The sequence below is a fragment of the Botryllus schlosseri genome, chromosome 10, assembly GCF_051294905.1.
Source record: "Botryllus schlosseri isolate E-star chromosome 10, Bs_hap1, whole genome shotgun sequence".
Classification (NCBI taxonomy): Eukaryota; Metazoa; Chordata; class Ascidiacea; order Stolidobranchia; family Styelidae; genus Botryllus; species Botryllus schlosseri.
Window position 1 is genome coordinate 3,288,492 of NC_137245.1, and position 19,527 is coordinate 3,308,018.

Consider the following 19,527-nt stretch of genomic DNA (forward strand, 5'->3'; position numbering starts at 1 on the left):
GTCGATTGACATTTCCGAAGTGCCAAGTCATATCTGCGAAGTTCTGCATCCTAACGCTGACTGAACAACTCAAAGTATGTTACCGCCGGGAATTTAAAGAGGAATGCAAATACTACTAAAAAGCGTTCTTTTAACCAGAAAGTTTCAACGGTGATCTGATAAAACAGATCTAACCCTCAACATAGTAAGAGTCAACTTCTCCAGAATAGGAAACGCTTAAGGCTGATATGATTAATAGATGCGAAACCGTATAGTTTCAAACGTTATGATGGGCCATATTTACTATGATAAAATATATAACATGGGCGACAATGCGGTGTGAACGTAACCACACAACCCGCTACTGAAATTATGTTCACCGAATCAATCCTCAAGAAGAGGAAATTCACCGAAGCTTCACAGGCCAGATCACAAGTGCGGCCGTAAGCTTCTTCTAAGCGGGAGATTTGTGGCAATGTGTTCAGTAAGCGCACGCCGGACCTCCGATGCAATAGGTGGCTGCGGCGAGGGTGACGGCAAATCATGAGCCTGGACCAGATTTGGCATCATTTGAGATGAAATGTAATTGGCACTAGACCACCCACTAATAGGGGTGTGGGATCGCTCGCAAATATTGTGCAGAACACAGCATGTAGCGATGATTTGAGGAGCCAGGTCTATTCTTGCATCCAGTTTCTTCCCAATCATGCGCCAGCGTTCTTTCAATTTCCCGAAGGCATTTTCAACTACTATGCGGACACTGCTCAGATAGGCATTGAAAGATTCTTCAGCAGGGGCCAAATCTCTCCCAGTGTAAGGTTTCTGAAGCCATGGTAATAGCGGATAAGCTGGATCTCCAAGTATCAGCAATGGAACCTCCACATTGTTTATCTGCACTGGACCCTGACAGAAACAACACGTCATGTGAAACAGATCAAGATGTCAACAAAGTATGATAATTTGACACGTACCCTAGGTAACACATTCATGCTTTCGTAAAGTCGAGAGTTTGTGAAAATGAAAGCGTCATGACAACTTCCAGGCATGGTGACGTTAATATCCCAGAAACTGTAACAATTACATGTCAATCTGAAATCTCTGAACGGTCGAATTTTCAATGAATATACCAGTAATTATCATCAACTACTGCTTGTAACACAATAGACTCTCCTCCTTTTCTATTTTGATAGTCACGCTTGCCATTTACTGGAGCAGTCACTTCTATATGGCTTCCATCAATGCATCCGAAAACCTAGAAAATGGAAAATGTTTTCCCAAAAATGTGGGGATGGAATTATCAATAAGACATCGTAGGTTCACGTTCGCATTGACATTGAACCTTTTGAAAATGTTCGCGTTCACATGAACCAGACATTTCAGGGGTTCACACCATCCTTAATACACAGTTATGATGGTGAGAATATAGAATATTTTTCGTGGGATATTTGAAACGCACAATATGTAGGTACCTGAGGAAAACCATATTTGACTTCAATTCTTCGCGCTATGTCCTTGGCCTCCTCATCGGATGGCGGGTGTATGAAGTCCGGTAATTTGAGGCATATGGTAGTGCAGAACCTAAAATTGATATTGCAAATCATAATTTTCTAGCAATATGGTAGGCCTACTCATAAGTCTTTGACAACCTAACATAGGCAGTGGCACCTCAACATATCAAATCTATATACAGCGATGCAGGAACTTGCACAATGCTCGACCTAGATGATAGGCTGTAATCCCACATCACAATCAGCTACATTTGGAGAGCCTACAGAAGATTGTTGGCATAAAACTCACTAACATTTTCACAAACTTCTGCACAGTAGAAATCCCTACTCCAAACAGGTTTGCAACGGATCGGTACTCGGCGCAGGAACCTAGTTTGTAGATTGCGATGGCCACACGCATTTCCAGAGGTATTGGTGGACGAACAGATGCACTATCTGTGCGAGAAAAAAGATTTTAACGCTTGCTCATTTGACACAACACCAGGAGAAGTGTTTTCCATATTAACTCGGCACTTATGTAAGGGCATGATATATAATCACTGTCATGGGGAACAAATATAAACATTATGTGAATATCGGTGTGCTTAAATTTTTCTGCTATAAACTCATCAACAAATTTACGCCCGTATTTTCAACAAAATTGTGCTCACCTGGGCTCATTTCATTCCGTACTAATTCCGTTATCTCATAAAACGTCTCCTTTTTCATGCGAAAGTTCTCAATCCAGTCATACTCAGAATAATGCGGGACAACATCGTACCAATAACTTTGCACTCTGTATATTATTTGCAAAAGAGGATATAAATTTTGCGTAAAATCCACACAAGCATCATATAGCATCATGTACCTTCTTTTTTTCCAACAGGATCGCTGCCGTGGCAGGTGGCTCGTCCTTATTGAAAGCAAGCGCTGTATACTCGAAGATCTCAATTTGCGTAATCTAACGCGTCGCATCAATTGCCTTCGCCGAAACCACGCCAGCATCACATATACAGAACTTAACAAAATTATATCAAGGGGCTCCATTATATGACAAGCTCCACTGTGGTCACGCGCTTCATGTGAAAACCGAAGTTGTAAATCGCCCGACAGATCCCGCGACTTTTACTACTCAAGCGTGTGAGTACGTCATCGGCTTCGCTTCATTTGATTTTGTCGAGTGGAAGTCGAGACTCATGTGAATAGGTTTATTGAAGTGTCCGAGATACACAAGCTAGTTGGCTACCGAATACAGGCAACTATCGCATGTACTCCCGTCCACACTTCATTTTCACGGAGGAATACCGGTATAGTATACCGGGTATACTCTTCTAAAGCTACGTACCGGTACTGTCCGAAATCGGTAAGTGAAAATGTATTGAGTCAGCTAGTACTATAAGACTGTAACTAACCGTTTCTATTAGTATTGACTGAGGTGGTAACGAAAGTAGTTATTGTTTGCACTCAAGTATACATGTAGAATTAAGTATATGCCTTCAAAAACTTTTGAAGTGGAAGTATTCTAAAATTAAGCCACTTCACTCATTGAATGAAGTAGTGGCATTAGTTACTGAAAAGGGAGTATGTAACCAGCTGACTCCATGACCTGATGGTTACATCGCAGCATCGCTGACCCCCTTTTATGGACTCCGTGGATAATTGAAAAGGACGCGACTCGAGCCAAAACTATAGAAGTGAGATTGACTTGTGACTCGGAAATTTGCCACTTGGCTACAACCCTGATATATTCATAGACTGATGAAGCTGTAGCCTATGAGTCAGGAAGCCTACTTATCATGTAAGCAGCAAAAGCAACACGATAATACCGATGATCCATTACTATATCGTAATCTATGTCCCTCTCAAGATGTTGGCAGCTCAGCGGAGATGAGAAAGTACCAGTATCACCATAACTGTCGTAAAGTACATGTGTCTAACTGTTCAAAACAACCCATAAGATTTCACCATATTCACAAGCCATACTTCGTCAGGCCCCCCAAAAACTAAGGTCTTGAGCTCCCATAGGGTGATAAACCAACCCCCGTGCCTTTGTTCGCTTCTGCCGCGAAACCAGGATCCCCGTTTAGTGAGCCAGTATGGAGCGCGAAAATTTTCGATAATTCAAAATAAAATAGGTCAATAAGATCGGCAATTGCATATATATTGCTATCAATTACTTGTCCTCTCTGCTCACGTAATCAGATTTACCGTTAGAGCTGAGTGAGGTGTCTTGGAAACTGTAGGGCCCGTAAATAATAATTAAACATATTCGGACGGGCGGACCCGTTGGTACGACTTCGTTACATGATGTTATTTGTTATTTCGTGACCTCCAGTCTGCTATATCAATAAATATAGAATCGCCCAAACATACTAAACTAAAAGATGCACACGATTTGAAATTGGTAGTTCTTCACTGGCATATAATTTTTCCCTGCGGGATGGTAGCCTATTTGCCTCGTGGCGTTCAGATTGCCAAGACAGGAACATTCGGCGCCAGTCATTTAGGCGCCTATGGTCAATTATACCTATATGTATTTTCAATATACATAACGAAGTTTTCGGTCAGCGTAAGGGCAGTCCTTTTTGGCCAAGGTTTTGTAGCTGCCGATCGTTCTTGCACGCTTCCTGGAGTCGCATGTTACATGGCCTAAAACTTTATATGTCTTCGTGCGTCGTGGCGCGGTAATGGCCAACGCTGATATGCCTACTTTTATAAATCTTTGCGTAGTTTATCTTTGTCGAAGAGTAGTACCGAATAATTAAGGTACGCGGAATCTTTAAATCGCGCGCAGCGCGAAAAATCTTTGAAAAAGTTGCATAAAATACTCTATAATTTATGCTTATTCACTAAATAATTTTGGACCCCCTTCGAGCTCGCTCCCCCAATTGGGGGGCTGGGGGTGCTGCAGTTACGGTCCTGTCAATACCTATATCTATAGGTTTACTGCCCATTCAACTGGAAAGTTAGGGCACATTGCATTGAAACAGCAGTGACGTAATCTTCGCAGTCTACTCACAACTTTCCTGCAATCCTAATTGAAAACTCCAGACTCCAAACCAAGCAATTTTTTTCATAAATCGATTTCTCAATATTTTTGTGGGGGCCGCAAGAAGGCTAGCCGGGGGCCGCATGCGGCCGCAGGGCCGCGGTTGGGAATCACTGGTTTACACCCTATATGTTTTCGGCGTCCAGCAAGTTCCAGGTTACATTTTATTCCAGTTCCTTGGCGCACAAACAAGATTTTGCCTTCCACAGTGCAATTACAGCATGTGTGGTGAGAACAACGAAAGAGAACGTATCCTTCGTCGTAATTTTCAGGAGGGTTCAGCATTTGATTTTTCAAGTATTGATTCTTCACCACGGGTACGCAGCGGTCATAATATTGTGTCACTTTTTTGAAAATTGGAATGTAATTCGCCCAATCATTTAATTCGATGGTCCAAGTTCAGGATATAGCAACTTCATCTTCGTTAGTATTAAAAACATCCTCTCCAAAGCAGCCCAACCCAACAATCGTCTCCTGCCGTATCCAATCCTCGGATTCGCAAGTAGCGGGGAGGAGCTCAATACCGGTCTCAGCAGTGGAAGTAGCAACGCTGGCATGATCCGTAAGGAGATTACTATCGGCTAAATTTAGTGAAGTTATCGAAGTGCACCATGGTAGATACATAATTATTTCAGTGTTTACCCCAGAAAAGCACTACTATTCCCGTCTTAGGAGGATATTGGTCACGGTGGATATGCAAGACATCTCGCATGCCGTCGCTGTGATGCAAAGACGTATTGCATACGTAAGTGTATTAGCCTGTGGTACTTGGCCGAAAAGCAGCTTATCGACTGTTTTCATGGACAGGACGTAGTCACGAACGAAGTCAGTGAACAGCAAGGATGAATTTTTACCGTATCTGATCAACACGAACAAGGGCAATTGATATATCCGCCGAAGGAGTCTGCAGTATTGATGAAAATGTGCACCTATATTTTGTCCAAGAAACGTATTCCCAATTCGTCCGAGATCAGGAGATTGTCGAAGCATATATTCCCAGTGAACTTCATCCTACCGAGACTGAATGTGCAGAATGTAACACGGAACTTTCAGGTTCTTTATTGATTACCCGTAATGCCAAAATTATCACAATGGATATGATGATAGAAGACATTTCCACGTTTTATCGAAAATGTCCAAACTGCGATATGTGTTATCGGTATCCAGAACATGATTTAGGAATTCACAATTTCTCTGATGTCTTGCTGGTTTCTATTGATGTATGTTGCTATATAAAGGACTCTCTCAGGCAGTTTATTCCTATAGGAAGTACTGCTAATATGCTCTCTCTGCGTATTGGCGAAACTGTTGAAGCACATCAATTGATTAATGCGTATCTGCATTTCGATACACTTTTTGAAGCACACGACTATACATTCAATTGCGATATTTGCGGACATTTCCCAACAATTGTGATCATGGATCTTTGTAAGAAGATTCATTTCCGGTGTAAGGCATCATACCTAAGCCCTTCTGAATTGGAGGAGGTGGATGTTGTGGACAGTGACGAATATTGGGAAAAAGTTGAAAATAACATGGTATTACGAGGATTTCCGCAAAGATCAATTCCTGAATGGGAAATCACAGTGGTCACTATTCATTGGTAAACACACCAGACGGGGACCAAGTCTGTACAACACCGAGCACCGTAAGGTCTCGAAAATGGGTGGGTCGTTGGAAGAAGACTGTCGTGAGATGACAGAAGAGCGACTGGTGGAAGCTATGAATAATTTGAATGCAAAGGAATTTAATCAACTGTCAAATCAATTCTTGGGAAGGCCGCGTCAAAATTGACTTGTAAACTTGATAAACTGATGGCTGTCAGAGACGCGATTTCAGCAAGTCATGAGAAGTTCAAAAAGGCATTCTCCAAATTGGCGGGTTGCTCAGGGGGCTGGGCATCATGCATCTGCCCTCATGGTGTAGTATATGCCATGAAATTCGTTTTGAGGGCTGAGAGCCCGAGAGATTTTGTTGACATATTATTGTCTTTCAAGCACCTTCCGAATATAGTAATTGTGGACATGGCAAATATGATAGTTGCTCGTGGCAACAAAAGATGTCAAGGAATGTTCTCGCCAAACTCTGGAATGGTTTGCGAACCAACTGAAGAAAATGTAGAAAAGGCCACAAAGCAACAATTGTCCATATCGATGCCTTGGCTACTGAATGAAGGCAGTTCAAAACCGGGCAGTCTATCCAGCGAGAATGTAAATCCAGTAAGTCGACAGAGCATCCACCTATGCTAATTTAACCGCTTCCATGAAAGGAATGTCACTAAAAAGGAGGAAGTGTTGCGTCGCGTGTGTAATATAAAGGAGCTCAAGAACAGCATCAACACCTAAGTGGCTGAACAATTGAATGGATATTATAAAAGAGATCTGATCGGTTTCTGAATCAAATGACTCCGGTAAATCATGTATTCCTATTCAGGTCTAATATGGATTACTACAACATTGAACTGAACTCTGCAGTTAAGGCAAGATTTTCGGTCAACAAAGATCTGGACCTGTACTACAATGAGACCGGAAGACTGCGAGCGAGACACTCTTCCTGGTCTACTAACCAGGAAGAGATGTGCTCTCTCTCGGATAAAGGAGATGCAATTGCAGTCAGTGCCGATTTGCCTGATGTGGAGTCTCCAGTCGCTTCAATTAATCTTGTTTCTGGGGGTGAAGAACGTGCTGACGAAGAAGTCAATCCCGATATTTGGCTTGAGGAATTGGATTTAAGTACAAATGAACGACACATTCTGTCTGGTGATGGATGGCTGTCTGACAGGCATATGTATGCTTCAATGCAATTGATGAGGAAAAACCACCCTGACCTCGGAGGCTTACAGGACATGATCACTGCTTCCGTGGGCGGATATCAACGTACGTCGGGTGTCTTCGTACAAATTATCAACCTCAGACATAGTCACTGGGTTACGATTTCCAATCGTTTCTCACCATGTGGAAACACCATAGTGTATGACTCTATGGTGCGACAAAATGCAAAGGGAATTGTATCATATGGCACTCAACTTGACGAAGCGGCTTATCAGCTTCAGGAGAGTGAGGATATTGCCAGTATTGAAATTGCTAAAGTTCAGCAACAAGAGGGAGGGAATGATTGTGGGCTATTTGCGATTGCTAATGCTGTGTGCCTCTGTGCAGGCATATGTCCAACGACGATGAATTTTCAGCAAAGTTCTTTAAGAAAGGCTTTACTGCAATCACAGAGAACATTGCTCGGAAGGTGTTTTAGACCACTGGTTCTCAACCTTTTTCACCTCGCGGACCGGTGAAATTTCAAAAAATAGCTGGTGGACCGGTGGACCTTCAAAAATTGAAATCAACCAAAAATTTATAAACTATGCAACCGCTTATTTGCAAGTATGGTCTTCGAGAGACCTGAGCGAAGTGCAGCCCGCGAAAAGTTGATTGGAATTCAAAACATAAAACCTTCTTTTTACTGTTACTGCGTGCACTAACATCAAAGGCTGTGCACACTGAACCCGCAATTCGTTTACTCTCGCGCCTGCTCATCGTGGCGAAATAGCGTAGTGGTATAATCCATGACTGCAACACCAATGGGATGTGGGTTCGAGTCCGACCGAAGTCGACTCCAGAATTCGTACTCAAGTGTTGGAGGTTTATCTAGGCTCCTCCTCACCATATCATCTGTGTAAGCGGTGTACGTCTTATCAAAACCTAGCAGTGGGCGGTGCTTCAAGTCGGCAACTACGGAATGAAAACGATGAAAATTGGCCTGGTGTAAATGACCATAGTAGTCGACACACACCATTATTACCTCAAAAACAAACAAACAAGCCAAATATGCAACAATTATTGTCACCAAACCTTCCTTATCACCATTCTCATATCCCGAAACGGAATTACACGGCCTGTGCTTAATATTCATAAATGAAGTCAATCAGTGGCGTGAATACTATGTGTCATCATCACCCATAAAGGACGAGCGGGCATGTCATAAATAAATAGGAAGCCCAAAGTTTAAATTCAAAGAAGTTTTGTAGAGCCAAATATTTGCTTACTGGAGTCAGGGGTAAACTCGTCATTTAGTAGTTAGTGCCGAGCGGGTTGTCGCGTTTAAGAAGCATAATTGAAGTCGGTCTCATGCAGGGTCGCGATTTTTTGGTGACTCGAGTACTTTTTGTAAAAAGTAAAAATGACTCGACTCATTGATTCGACTTGTACTCGACTTATTTCCCATGACTCGGACCAAGTCAAATGACTCGAGACTGGGTCTAACAAAAGACAGGCGTTTTTTCACGAGTAGAAGTTCTACTTAAGGATGTTTTTGGCTGCTTCGAAAAGAATTAGGTGACTCTGAAAACTACTCAAGTAAGTATTTTTAAAAAGCAGTTTTAAATGTGCTCTCGTTGCCCGTCAAAACCTGGAAACCGACATATGCGTAAACGAACAACTACCATATGATCAGGGCGGAATACAAGAAAACGCATAGCGCTATCAAGTTGCCGGACCTGTAGTGGTGGAACAGCATCTCCCGGCTATCCGACAATCGCCGAGCATGTCCGCATTCAAGTCGAAATACAAGCAATTTCTTCTAGATGAATAGGCCTACTATTAGTCAGCCTTCAGGATTACCGGACCACGAACTAACATATCGATCTCGCCAGCCGCTATCATTCCACCCCATTTTTTCTATATTATCTACTTTTACTTTTCATTTAGTGTGCATGCCTCTTCTCTACTTCGGCTAGGTTAAGGCGGGTGCCTGATTTCAAAGACTAGCCTACTCCAAGTCGCTTCGACAACGATTCCTATATGTTCTCATTGTATCGCAGTTTTAAAATGATGAAAATATGCGGAATGTGCAGAGAGCTCGGTATATGTTCCCACGCAGAAATGTATTTCAAACAGCTTGACGACTCGCCGCATCATGTTATATATAAGTTTGCTAGCGAGTGGCGTAGTTGGTTAAGCACCAAGGGCAGTGGTTCGAATTCCAGTTCGGACTAACTTATATGTGTCGGAGGTTATATGGGCTCCTCATCGCCGACCTCGCTGCAATTGCGGTGACTTAAAAAGCACAGATATGACAGTGGGTCGAGCTATAAGCTATGAGTCGAGGATAAAGAACCGATGAAAACCTTGAAGATACAGAGACTGCTCAGCTCATGAAGAAATGCATTAAACTGTGCGATAAAATGTGATGTCGTGGAGCACAAAGCCCTAATCGGGCTATAAGCATCACTGTTGTGTTGTGAGTTGTAATAATGATTATAATATACCAGTCCCTGAATTTATAGGTCTTCGTGATATGTAAAATAAGGTCGCAATAAGTCGCTACACGCAGAATAAGGTCAGTCACATGCAAAATAAGGTCAGTCGCTACATGCAGAATAGGCCTATAAGGTCAGTCACATGCAAAATAAGGTCAGTCGCATGCAAAATAAGGTCAGTCGCGACATGCAGAATAAGGTCAGTCGCATGCAAAATAAGGTCAGTCGCATGCCTACGTTAGAGTGTTTATGTCCATTTCTGGTGAATTCCGGACTAATTTACTTAATCATATAGGCTTGTTATACGCAGCGAAAATCGCGAGTGATCTCTGGTGATGTTATGGGACGGCAGGCGACGCCACGCGAAGCGCGAAAATCCTTTCAGATTTAATATTGAATTTCGTGATTAATATTCGTAGTCTTACACATCACTATCAAACATTTGTCCGTTCTTAGCCCATGGATGTGGTCAGATTCGCCGGTAGAGTTGATGGAGGGTGTGTTTTCGAAAATTTAGGGCAAGTTATGAATGATGATACACATCTTCGGGATTCTGAGTTGCTATTTCTATATGGCGCGCATCATTTTCCTCTGCTCTTCGAATCTGAAATGTGGGGCTCCAATCCCGAAGAGCCCTACTATATCAAAATCGAAAAATAAAGACACATTGAATCGCGCACAGCATGAAGAAAATTTGAAGATTAATTAAAATCTATCAAGAAATCGGGAGTCAATTCGTAAATTGCATGTCGACGGCCGCCAACACATGCTAATTATATTACGTGTCCAAAGCCGCACAAATTACCTTTATGTGGCCGCATGCGGTCGCAGAGTGGCCACCCCTGCCGTAGGCCGTCATTGGTGGGATTGTCCCTAACCACGACGACGACGGCTTCAATAAACTTAATGTCAACCCTACCTTAACTAATACCACCCTTCGGTCGAAAAAAAAACAGCATCTACTCGCGCACCACCTGGAAGACCTTCGCGTAGAGGGGAGACCGGGGACAATTGTAACACTTTTCGTCTTTTTGGACATTTCATGTATTTTTCATTAAAATTTTTTTTTCAAAGTTTTACAAAAAGAAACTATGAACTCGATAGTTCATACAAGAACAACAATGCAAATCAATCAACGATACATCATGGAAATTTTTGATCGCGAAAATCGTCGCTCAAATGTTATTACAATCGCCCCGTACCCCGGGGCAATTGTACCACCGATGTGGGGCAATTGTAACAGTTTTCATTATAACTTGAAACGAACGAAATTGAAAACGGAAATGGGAACATAAATGTTAACATTGCAAAACAAACTGACAAATAAATATTGGAAGGCTTCCAGGCTATGCCTCCTCGCAGTTTTGGCAGTTAAATACTGCGTCTCCCGTCGTGCATTCCTCATGCGCCCAAAGTGTACAAGAGACACATTTTATCCATTTCTCTCCTGGGCGACTGTTGCTGAAATGCTCATCACAAATCAGACATGTGTTAGATTCGTCTGTTTCTGATGTTTGGGATGATTGCGATTCGTCTGTTTCTGATGTTTGGGATGATTGCGAAGATTCTTTCTTCTTTGGGAAAAGTTTTTTTTTTGACGTCTGCTCGCCATCGTGTTCCGCCTAGTTTCAATGATTTGGTTTTTCACTGGTGTGTCAGTAACTATGGCGGATTTACGCCTTTTTCTATTAGTAACTTTCCGAGGTGCTGCTTTTGGAAATGGCCGGGCTTTAACTGGGGAAAATATTTCGTCATTCCTGAGACTTGTGGAAGGTTCCAAACCAGAATATGCCTCTGGTGCATTCTGCAAAACAGCCGACGATGGGATATTTTGACAAATCGTCTCCGTATTTGGAACCATAGCTGCTCCGACATCTCCCTGATCATGTTCGGCTCCTTCCCCCGAGGTCCCGTTGCTTATCGTGCATAACGGATTGGGTCTGTCGGTCACCCGAGAAGGTGCGAAATCGACCTCACTGAAGATATCTTCGTTAAATGGGACAATGCCGGTGCAAGAAAACGAGGACACAACATTTTGTGGCTTCAAAGCCAATGGCAGCGCTTTGCTAACAATTCCAGGGACATGGTAGATTGTCATAGTAGTACCAGGATTCCCCATCATCCAGCTATCACATGCCGAATTGATAGCTTTCTTAAATGGACCAAAAACTCCTCTATCCAAAGGCTGCAGCTTGTGTGATGTATGGGGAGGGAAAGTGAGCATGACAATATGTGACGCCTTACAAAATTCCAGGGCATTGATGGATAGGTGTGACTCATGATTATCTAGTAATAGAAGAACTGGCCGCTCTTTTGTAGGCTTGGCATGATCGGAAAAGTGCTTCAAGAAAACAACAAAGTCTTCTTCCTGCATCCATCCGGACCCATTGGCTGTTCCAGTGCAACCGATCGGCCCATCTCTTATAAAGTGTTGATGAGATTTCTTCCTGGGAAAAACGAAAAGCGGGGGAACACTGTTACCTGTTGCATTGATTGCTACGGCACATGTAACCAACGTTCCTCTTTCTTATGATGTCATTGATCCAATCTGTTTCTTTCCTTTTTGTGCCACAATCCGATCGGGCCTCTGCACTGTTGTCACGCCTGTTTCGTCAACGTTGTATATATTTTGAGGAGGAAACTTATAACGGCACATCACATCCTTCAAGTTATTGAAGAATTCATTGACGGTAGTGCGGTTGAATGCAGTCGCGCGAGCTACACTAGTGGTCTGGGGTTTCCTGATTGACAGGGAAGGATGGCGTTTCAAGAAACTACTAAACCAATCACATCCAGCCATTTGATTATCGATCCACTTAGAAGGGAAGTTAAGCTGATACTTTACAGCACAGTTGAAAGCAAGCTTTATGACTTCTCGTGGCGTCAAACCATAGTATAGGTCAGCAGCTTGTATGAGATACTCAACCAATATCTTCTCGTGGGTTTCATTGAATACACGGTTATGTGGGCTGTAACCCAATTTTGGTGCTGGTCTATTCCGTTGATCTTTGGTAGATTTCTTACAGTGTCGATACAATGTGACATGACAAATCCCGAAATTCCGAGCCACGACTCTTAAAGGCTTCCCACAGTCTAGTACTTGGTGAATGGCTTCGGCCAAGTTACTCCTTTCCACGCTCTGTACTTCTTTTTCTTTCACGAACCATTCTTTATTCAGGAGAAAATTAGTAAAAATATTCACAGAAAATGAGAAAGTGTAGGCTAAGCGAGAACCGCCCAACTTCAGAAGATCGGGATTCCGTAGTTCAGACATGGATTATTTGTAAAATGAGTATTGAATTCGACACACCAAAACTCAATCAACATGAGAAAGGGTGGTAGAGACTAATAGAGAAATAACTGAACCAGAAGATTCACATCATCACTCCTGTGGATGGCCTTTAACGGTTATAATTGGTATATCAAAGGCAGTATCTATGCTGGTTTTGAACGTCCAGTTATTGCAAGATCAATCTGTAGTAGATAAATGCGTATTATACTAGCATATAAATAAATATATTTAGCACTGAAAATAAAAATTGTACCGGGCAAAAGTAACAGAGAGTTGCCCCTGACACGTTCGACCATGATTACTGTCTTCGTACGGTACTTTCCTGGCGATGCCATCCCTAGTTTTCCTATCATCACGGTGGACTATGGTAACATTGTTCCAGCGGCCTATAGTAAGTTGCAATCACTTGAGGTATTATTCTTCAGAACAAATTATTATAGATCAGAATATGTTTTTCTCACGTGTCGAAAATTTCGTTTTTTCCAAATAATTCCGAGGTTTCGTGCTGCAGCTCAACGTGACTCCAGGTGTGTTAGGAGAAACAACTAGCGCATGCGCAGTCAAAATACCCAGGATATTTCTCCATCCTACTAGCGGTGAGGTCGATTGTTACATTTGCCCCTAGTTACATTTGTCCCCGGTCTCCCCTACCACAGGTTGGGAACCACTGGCTTAAGCAATCAATCAGCAATCATTTAATCAGGGATTCACGGGTTGGTACGCTACAATCCAAGCTGTTTCAATGCTTGGTTTTCAATGCTTGGTTGTGGGTGGAAGCTCGGATTCGGAGCTATTTACGTAAATTCGCTGTATTATGAGCGTATAAGATAAGGTTTTTGCAAGGACATGTGCCGCGGGTGGACTACAGCTTTTAGTTGTTCCTGGTATACAACGGATTGAACTCGCGATTATAAATATCGAAACAGCGAATAGCACGTTGACTTCTGATGATGAAAAATATGTTATAGCAATGCTATGATTACAATTGCTATCTACAATTATATTGTACTTACATACATGATTTAGCAACGCTGCATGTGGCGGTGACGTATCATCCAATACAATAACGGGCGAAACGCAAGAGTTTCTGAGACCATGGTCTGCCTACGGACGTGCAAGAATTGACTAATGAGGTAACAATGGAGCGCTTGAAGACGCTTTCCTGCGAGTGTCTGTCGTGGCCAGGATATAGCGCGTCTGAGCTAGCCGAAACCGTACTGAAATGCAAGAATATCACACCGGAGTCGGAACTCCTAACCGATGAAGTGTGCAGGTCGCTCTGGTTGATAAACTCGAACAAATCAGTGACGATCTTGTGCCTTTCTGGAACGATGCGCGAAATGCTAACAGAAAGCCAGACATGTCCGAAGACAAATTACGTTCGGAAAAACCAGAGAACTGAGCAATTGCCCGATTGTCTCGAAGTTTTGCCGAATTTCGCTGGCATTTTTAGAAAGTCTTGGAGTCGAACCAAATGATCAATAATGACTTTTATTCGAATGAGTTTATCCATTGGCATATTCTGAAAGCTGCATAAAGATCGGGAGAAATGAAAAAAGAAATCGGCCATGATGAATGCATAATATTTTTTGGCGATGAAGGCGATTGCATGCGATCCTTCGGCATAATAACTGGAACAGTACGGAAGATTCGCGATGAAAAGATCAATAATTTGAAACATTTCCTTACCATTTCTCTCGACTGGTACATATATGTTTTGTGTCAGAGCAAAGCTGTTCATCGACTCGATTTCAAAAGTGAAAGTTCAAATTGGGAAACGATGAACGATATGATCTCTAAACAGCAATATGTTTGCATCGGCAGGCTATTTATATTTTGACAAATAAAATGAGTTTGCACAGGCGGATATTTTGTCTCGGACGACCATTTTAATGAAGCGAGTCCTGAAGTTTTAGCAATCATGAAGCGGAACTGTCTCATGCTTTTACCAATTACAAAAAATTAAAATCGGATCATCAATCAGTCTACAAATTTAGAGGTTTCGCAGACCCCTTCAAGATGCTTCGCGGACCCCCGGTTGAGAACCACTGATCTAGGCCCATCGCAAACTACCTCAAATATCATGGACGAGTTTATTTCACGTATCAGCATATACAGAAGGCCGTCGCGGAAGGCGATGCGCTGCAAAGGTTTCTCACTGATAACGGGATCGTCTGGAAATATATCACAAAGCGAGCTCCTCATCGTGGCGCATTCTACGAACGGATGAATAGGTCGATAAAGGAGCCTATACGAAAAGTTCTCGGCAAGGCCTAATTGACATTATCTGAGCTGTATACTGTGTTAACGGACGTTGAATTATGGCACATTCGATATCTGTCGACTCATCTGGGATCCGACCCGAGGAACGAACAAGCGATTACACCCGCACATCTAGGTCGTCTGTTACGTCACCTGCCGAATTTCCCGGTCAAGTCTACTGTGAACGTTTCGAAACGGTTTCGCTACCTTCAGACCTTGCTGAAACACTTCTGGACTGGATGGACCACAAGGAGTATTTGCCAACAATACTCCACAGAAGTAAAGATCATTCCGTTCCGTTCCTTATTGCCGTTGATGGGTATTCACGCTCTGCCCATTTCTATAGATAATGCACACAAAAAAATCTGGTAGATTTACAAAGAAATTTCTGTAAATTTTACAACGAATTACCGGTCGCAGCCAATAGCAGCGTGTAGCTTGTCATTTTACATTTTGATATGTAATATTACATTAATTTAGCTGCTAAGTCAAGTTACCAGAATTTCTTCGCAAGGTTACTGACAGTTACTCGCCGCGGCATTTTACCAAGCTATTGGCAAAATTGATTAGCTTCCAAGCCCCAGCAACCAGTGGATACGTGGAAGTGCATGTCACTGTGATACCATTCTCGTTGCGATTTGACCTGATTCAACCTCGTTCGCGAGACAGGATTAGGCCATACGGAACTGGTTGACCCTAGTACCAATTTCGGTATAGTGCATAGTTGGGTGCAAGAAGCAGCTGACAGTGTAAGTGTAGTTACACCATATACATTTTATTGTAAGGCTATGGCTACACGGTCGGTCTCGGCGGTTAGATTTGTTGTAACAGATAGGGCTAATGAGTTACAAAAATCTGTTTAGGATATATAATCTTATTCCTGAAACTAGAAATATCAGCACAGCAGCAGGCTCAGTTGACCATTTCTTAATGGCGGACACGGCGACCTATAATAGGTTACCTTAGGTTGCGCGTAGCAGGTTTTTCTGAGATTCGTAGTAAACAATCAACTGTGACATCACAAATAGCGTCCGGTTAGGTAAGTGAGTAGGGAACCATACGTGGAGCAATAAATATCAATATATACGAAATTAGATGCGAAAGAAAGGGACTATAGGTGTTGATAGATATTTCTGTATGAAAAACCAACCTGGATTGAACATTAGAACGCGGACAGTAAATATTATTGGTGACATATGTGAGCGGATGAATATCACTTATTTTATAAGTCGTCTGCGTGTCGAGCCGAGTAGCCGACTGGTCGGCCATTAATATTGAGCTTTGGGCATGCAAAGGCTGACGGTGCGAAGCTTGTGACTTGTGATTGAAGAAAGTAGAGACTTTCGTTGAAGATTCTCAGGACTGATGAATGGGATGCACATCGTAAAAGGTACAGTAGCCTACTGTATAGTAGTAGTTACCGTGAATATCTACGACTGTGCACACCACCCGGATGACTTTGGTTTCATGATTCAAATATTTCAGTCGCCCCATTCTCAGTTCTATTTTGGGATATTAGTCGACTTGTATAATGACCTGCGACACCACATACTTTGCCGCGGAGTAGTTGAAACTGTTAGCTTGTTATTGACATTTATCGGGGCATAGCTTAGATATGTTTTCATCCACTGCTCGATATGTTTGGCTCACGTGCCGCATCAAATGAGGCACCTTTTCTTTCAATACATTGATCATTTAAGTCATGAATCTCTGCTATATCATGTCAAATGATGAGTCGTCAACTCACAATGTACCAGTACCGGTACTTAAAAACTTGTTATATTTTTGTTAGCCTATTTGTCTTTTTTAAGTCATGTCTAGGTTAGCAACTTGGCTTAGTATAGCGACTTACGCATGAATTATTTTTAGTGGAACTGCAAGATACTGGTCACACAGAAGGAATGAAGACGAGAAAAAGAAACAATTGGAAGTTTATCCTGCGTTGGAATTAATTCACCTTTTCTTGGGACCACTCGTGCGATATTTGCATGCCTCCTAAACACGAATTATACCTCCAGCAGCAATACTTTTTCATCGTGAATCATGAATGAATATACAGTTGTCCTAATGTCGTCTTGAGTGCGTGAAGAAACTTTTGCGGTATTTTGGCATCGCGTTGCTTTGGTAAGGTATGGATGTAGGCTGAGACGTGAATTTACAAGCTGGCATGTAATCTGATTTACAAGGAGAGCATGTAGGGTTGTAGGTAGGTAGGTAGGTAAGGCGGTAAAATTACAGTCTCGGTGGTAAATGTACACAGAAGAAAATGTAGATTGAATATACCAGAGGTTACTGTAACATTACAGTCTGGCATGTAAAGTTAGATTACCGGACGGTTGTAAGTTGAATTTACATTGAGTGACGGTAATGTTATATTACTGCCAAGTGGCTGGCCACCCTGCTTCCAGACATTTCGCGGTAAATCGAGGTAAATTTTTTTTTCAGTGTGCCTAATTTTTGTTGGGAAAGAGTACCCAATAATCAGATATCTTACAATAATAAAACCCGCGTAGCGCGAAAAAAATTTCCTGAAAAATGTCAAAAAATACACCATGATTTATGTTAATTCTCGAAATAATTTTGGACCTCCTTCGAGCTCGGCCCCTCCAATTGGAGGGTTTGGGGTGCGAAAGTTACGGTCGTGAGTAAATCTTACGCAATGTTCATGCCAATATCATTCGTTAGTTTCTCGCAGATTAACTTCGAGCTAGCCCATTGTTATTTAAAACTTTGTTAAACCACGTTATTTCGCCATTCCCAGAAAATAATGCGCGATTGAAATGATATCAGTATCGCACACGTGTACTGAGGCCATACTAATTAGTGATAAAACACTGTTTGCTGGCCCTGGCAATGTTCCATCTTAAATTTCACGAATCTGCGCGCCTGCGTGGTCCATCGCCATCGGACAACAGTGCGCAACAACTACAAAAAAAATCTGATTTTTTGTGCGCAGCGTAGATTTTCTGTGCGCGGAGACCGTTTCAGCACTGCGCATTTGCGCAGGTGCGCAGCTTAGAAGGAACATTGGTTGTGAACATTCATTCATTACATTCGGGAACATTCATTCATTACATTAAGTACGCTTTAGCACAGGGGTCTCCAACACGCGGCCCGCGGGCCGCATGCGGCCCGCGAGGTCCTATTTTGCGGCCCGCGACCTGATTTGAAAAAAATTCAGAAAAACGCTTAGTAAATCATGTTGAAACGCTAAAATTGATTTCAGTTGAAACATAATGTTGTTGTTTTTCAAAGTGCGCCATTCTATGTGCCCACTATCACTATTACTCACTAGTTGATACGGCTTCGGCATGGCAATATCATTCCATGGATGAAGAATTTGCTGGTACGAATGGGCATATTGCCTTGACGTGCAATGGCCCACCACTGCCAAGACCGAGACGCCTGCAAAACGACTTCGGGCGCTCCAAAAGACCATGCTTTACGAGGAGATAGTTGTCTAGCAAGTAGGCCTACCGTGTATAGCTAACCCCAATATTGATTCTTCAATCCATGGGTGGCCAATCTGCAGCAGTAGAAGGAAAATTATGCGGCTGTCGACACTTGTAATAACAACCCTAAGTTTTCACAGATACCCCCTGCATCAGCTGTATCTGGGAATCTGATCACATTGGCCGAGAAAGGATAAATATTTTATAGTAATATGTGAAACTATACTATTATTTATTGACGAAATTCACTCATGAACATGAAAAATTTTTCGCGCTTCGCGCGACTACAGATTGGTTCTCTGTGGCTCTTTACAACATAACTACTAACGATTTGGTGCGCATAGTAAGCCGATATGTGCATATAGATTAGTTCGGAGTGTACCGGCAATGGACATGGACATGATAACGTGGGTATTTGGCCCCAGCTAGTTTATCACGACTAACCACCGGTATGCGGCCGCAGGCTACATGAGTACGCGAAATGCGGCCGTGAATTACAAAAATGTTGGCCACCCCTGTTTTAGTGGCTAAAGAGTGTTGTCATTGTCAGGTATCGTGTACAGCTCATAGTCCAAAATATAATGACATTGATGATCATGATACTTTTTGTTGTATTTGTGTTTGTTCAATAAAATATTAGTTCTTTTGTGGTGACTATAACCGTCGCCTATGTTAGAAAGCACAGCGTTGTAATAACGTAGAGTTATCAGACGTGGTTGTTGAACTGCGTTGCCTACTTTTATATCGATATTGAT

The 19,527-nt window shown here is 42.4% G+C and overlaps 1 protein-coding gene across 1 annotated transcript in view; it reads right to left on the bottom strand.

The window, feature by feature from the left end:
• Positions 1 to 408: 408 nt before the first annotated feature.
• LOC145448770 (uncharacterized) overlaps positions 409 to 19,527 on the bottom strand; it is a 163,460-nt gene continuing 144,341 nt past the window's right edge. The window contains exons 4-7 of the mRNA XM_080327226.1: positions 1,449 to 1,557; positions 1,107 to 1,231; positions 951 to 1,047; positions 409 to 882 (exon numbers count right to left, since the gene is read on the bottom strand). Of these exons, the coding sequence (XP_080183352.1) occupies positions 409 to 882; positions 951 to 1,047; positions 1,107 to 1,231; positions 1,449 to 1,557 (805 nt within the window). The remainder of the gene's footprint in view (positions 883 to 950; positions 1,048 to 1,106; positions 1,232 to 1,448; positions 1,558 to 19,527) is intronic.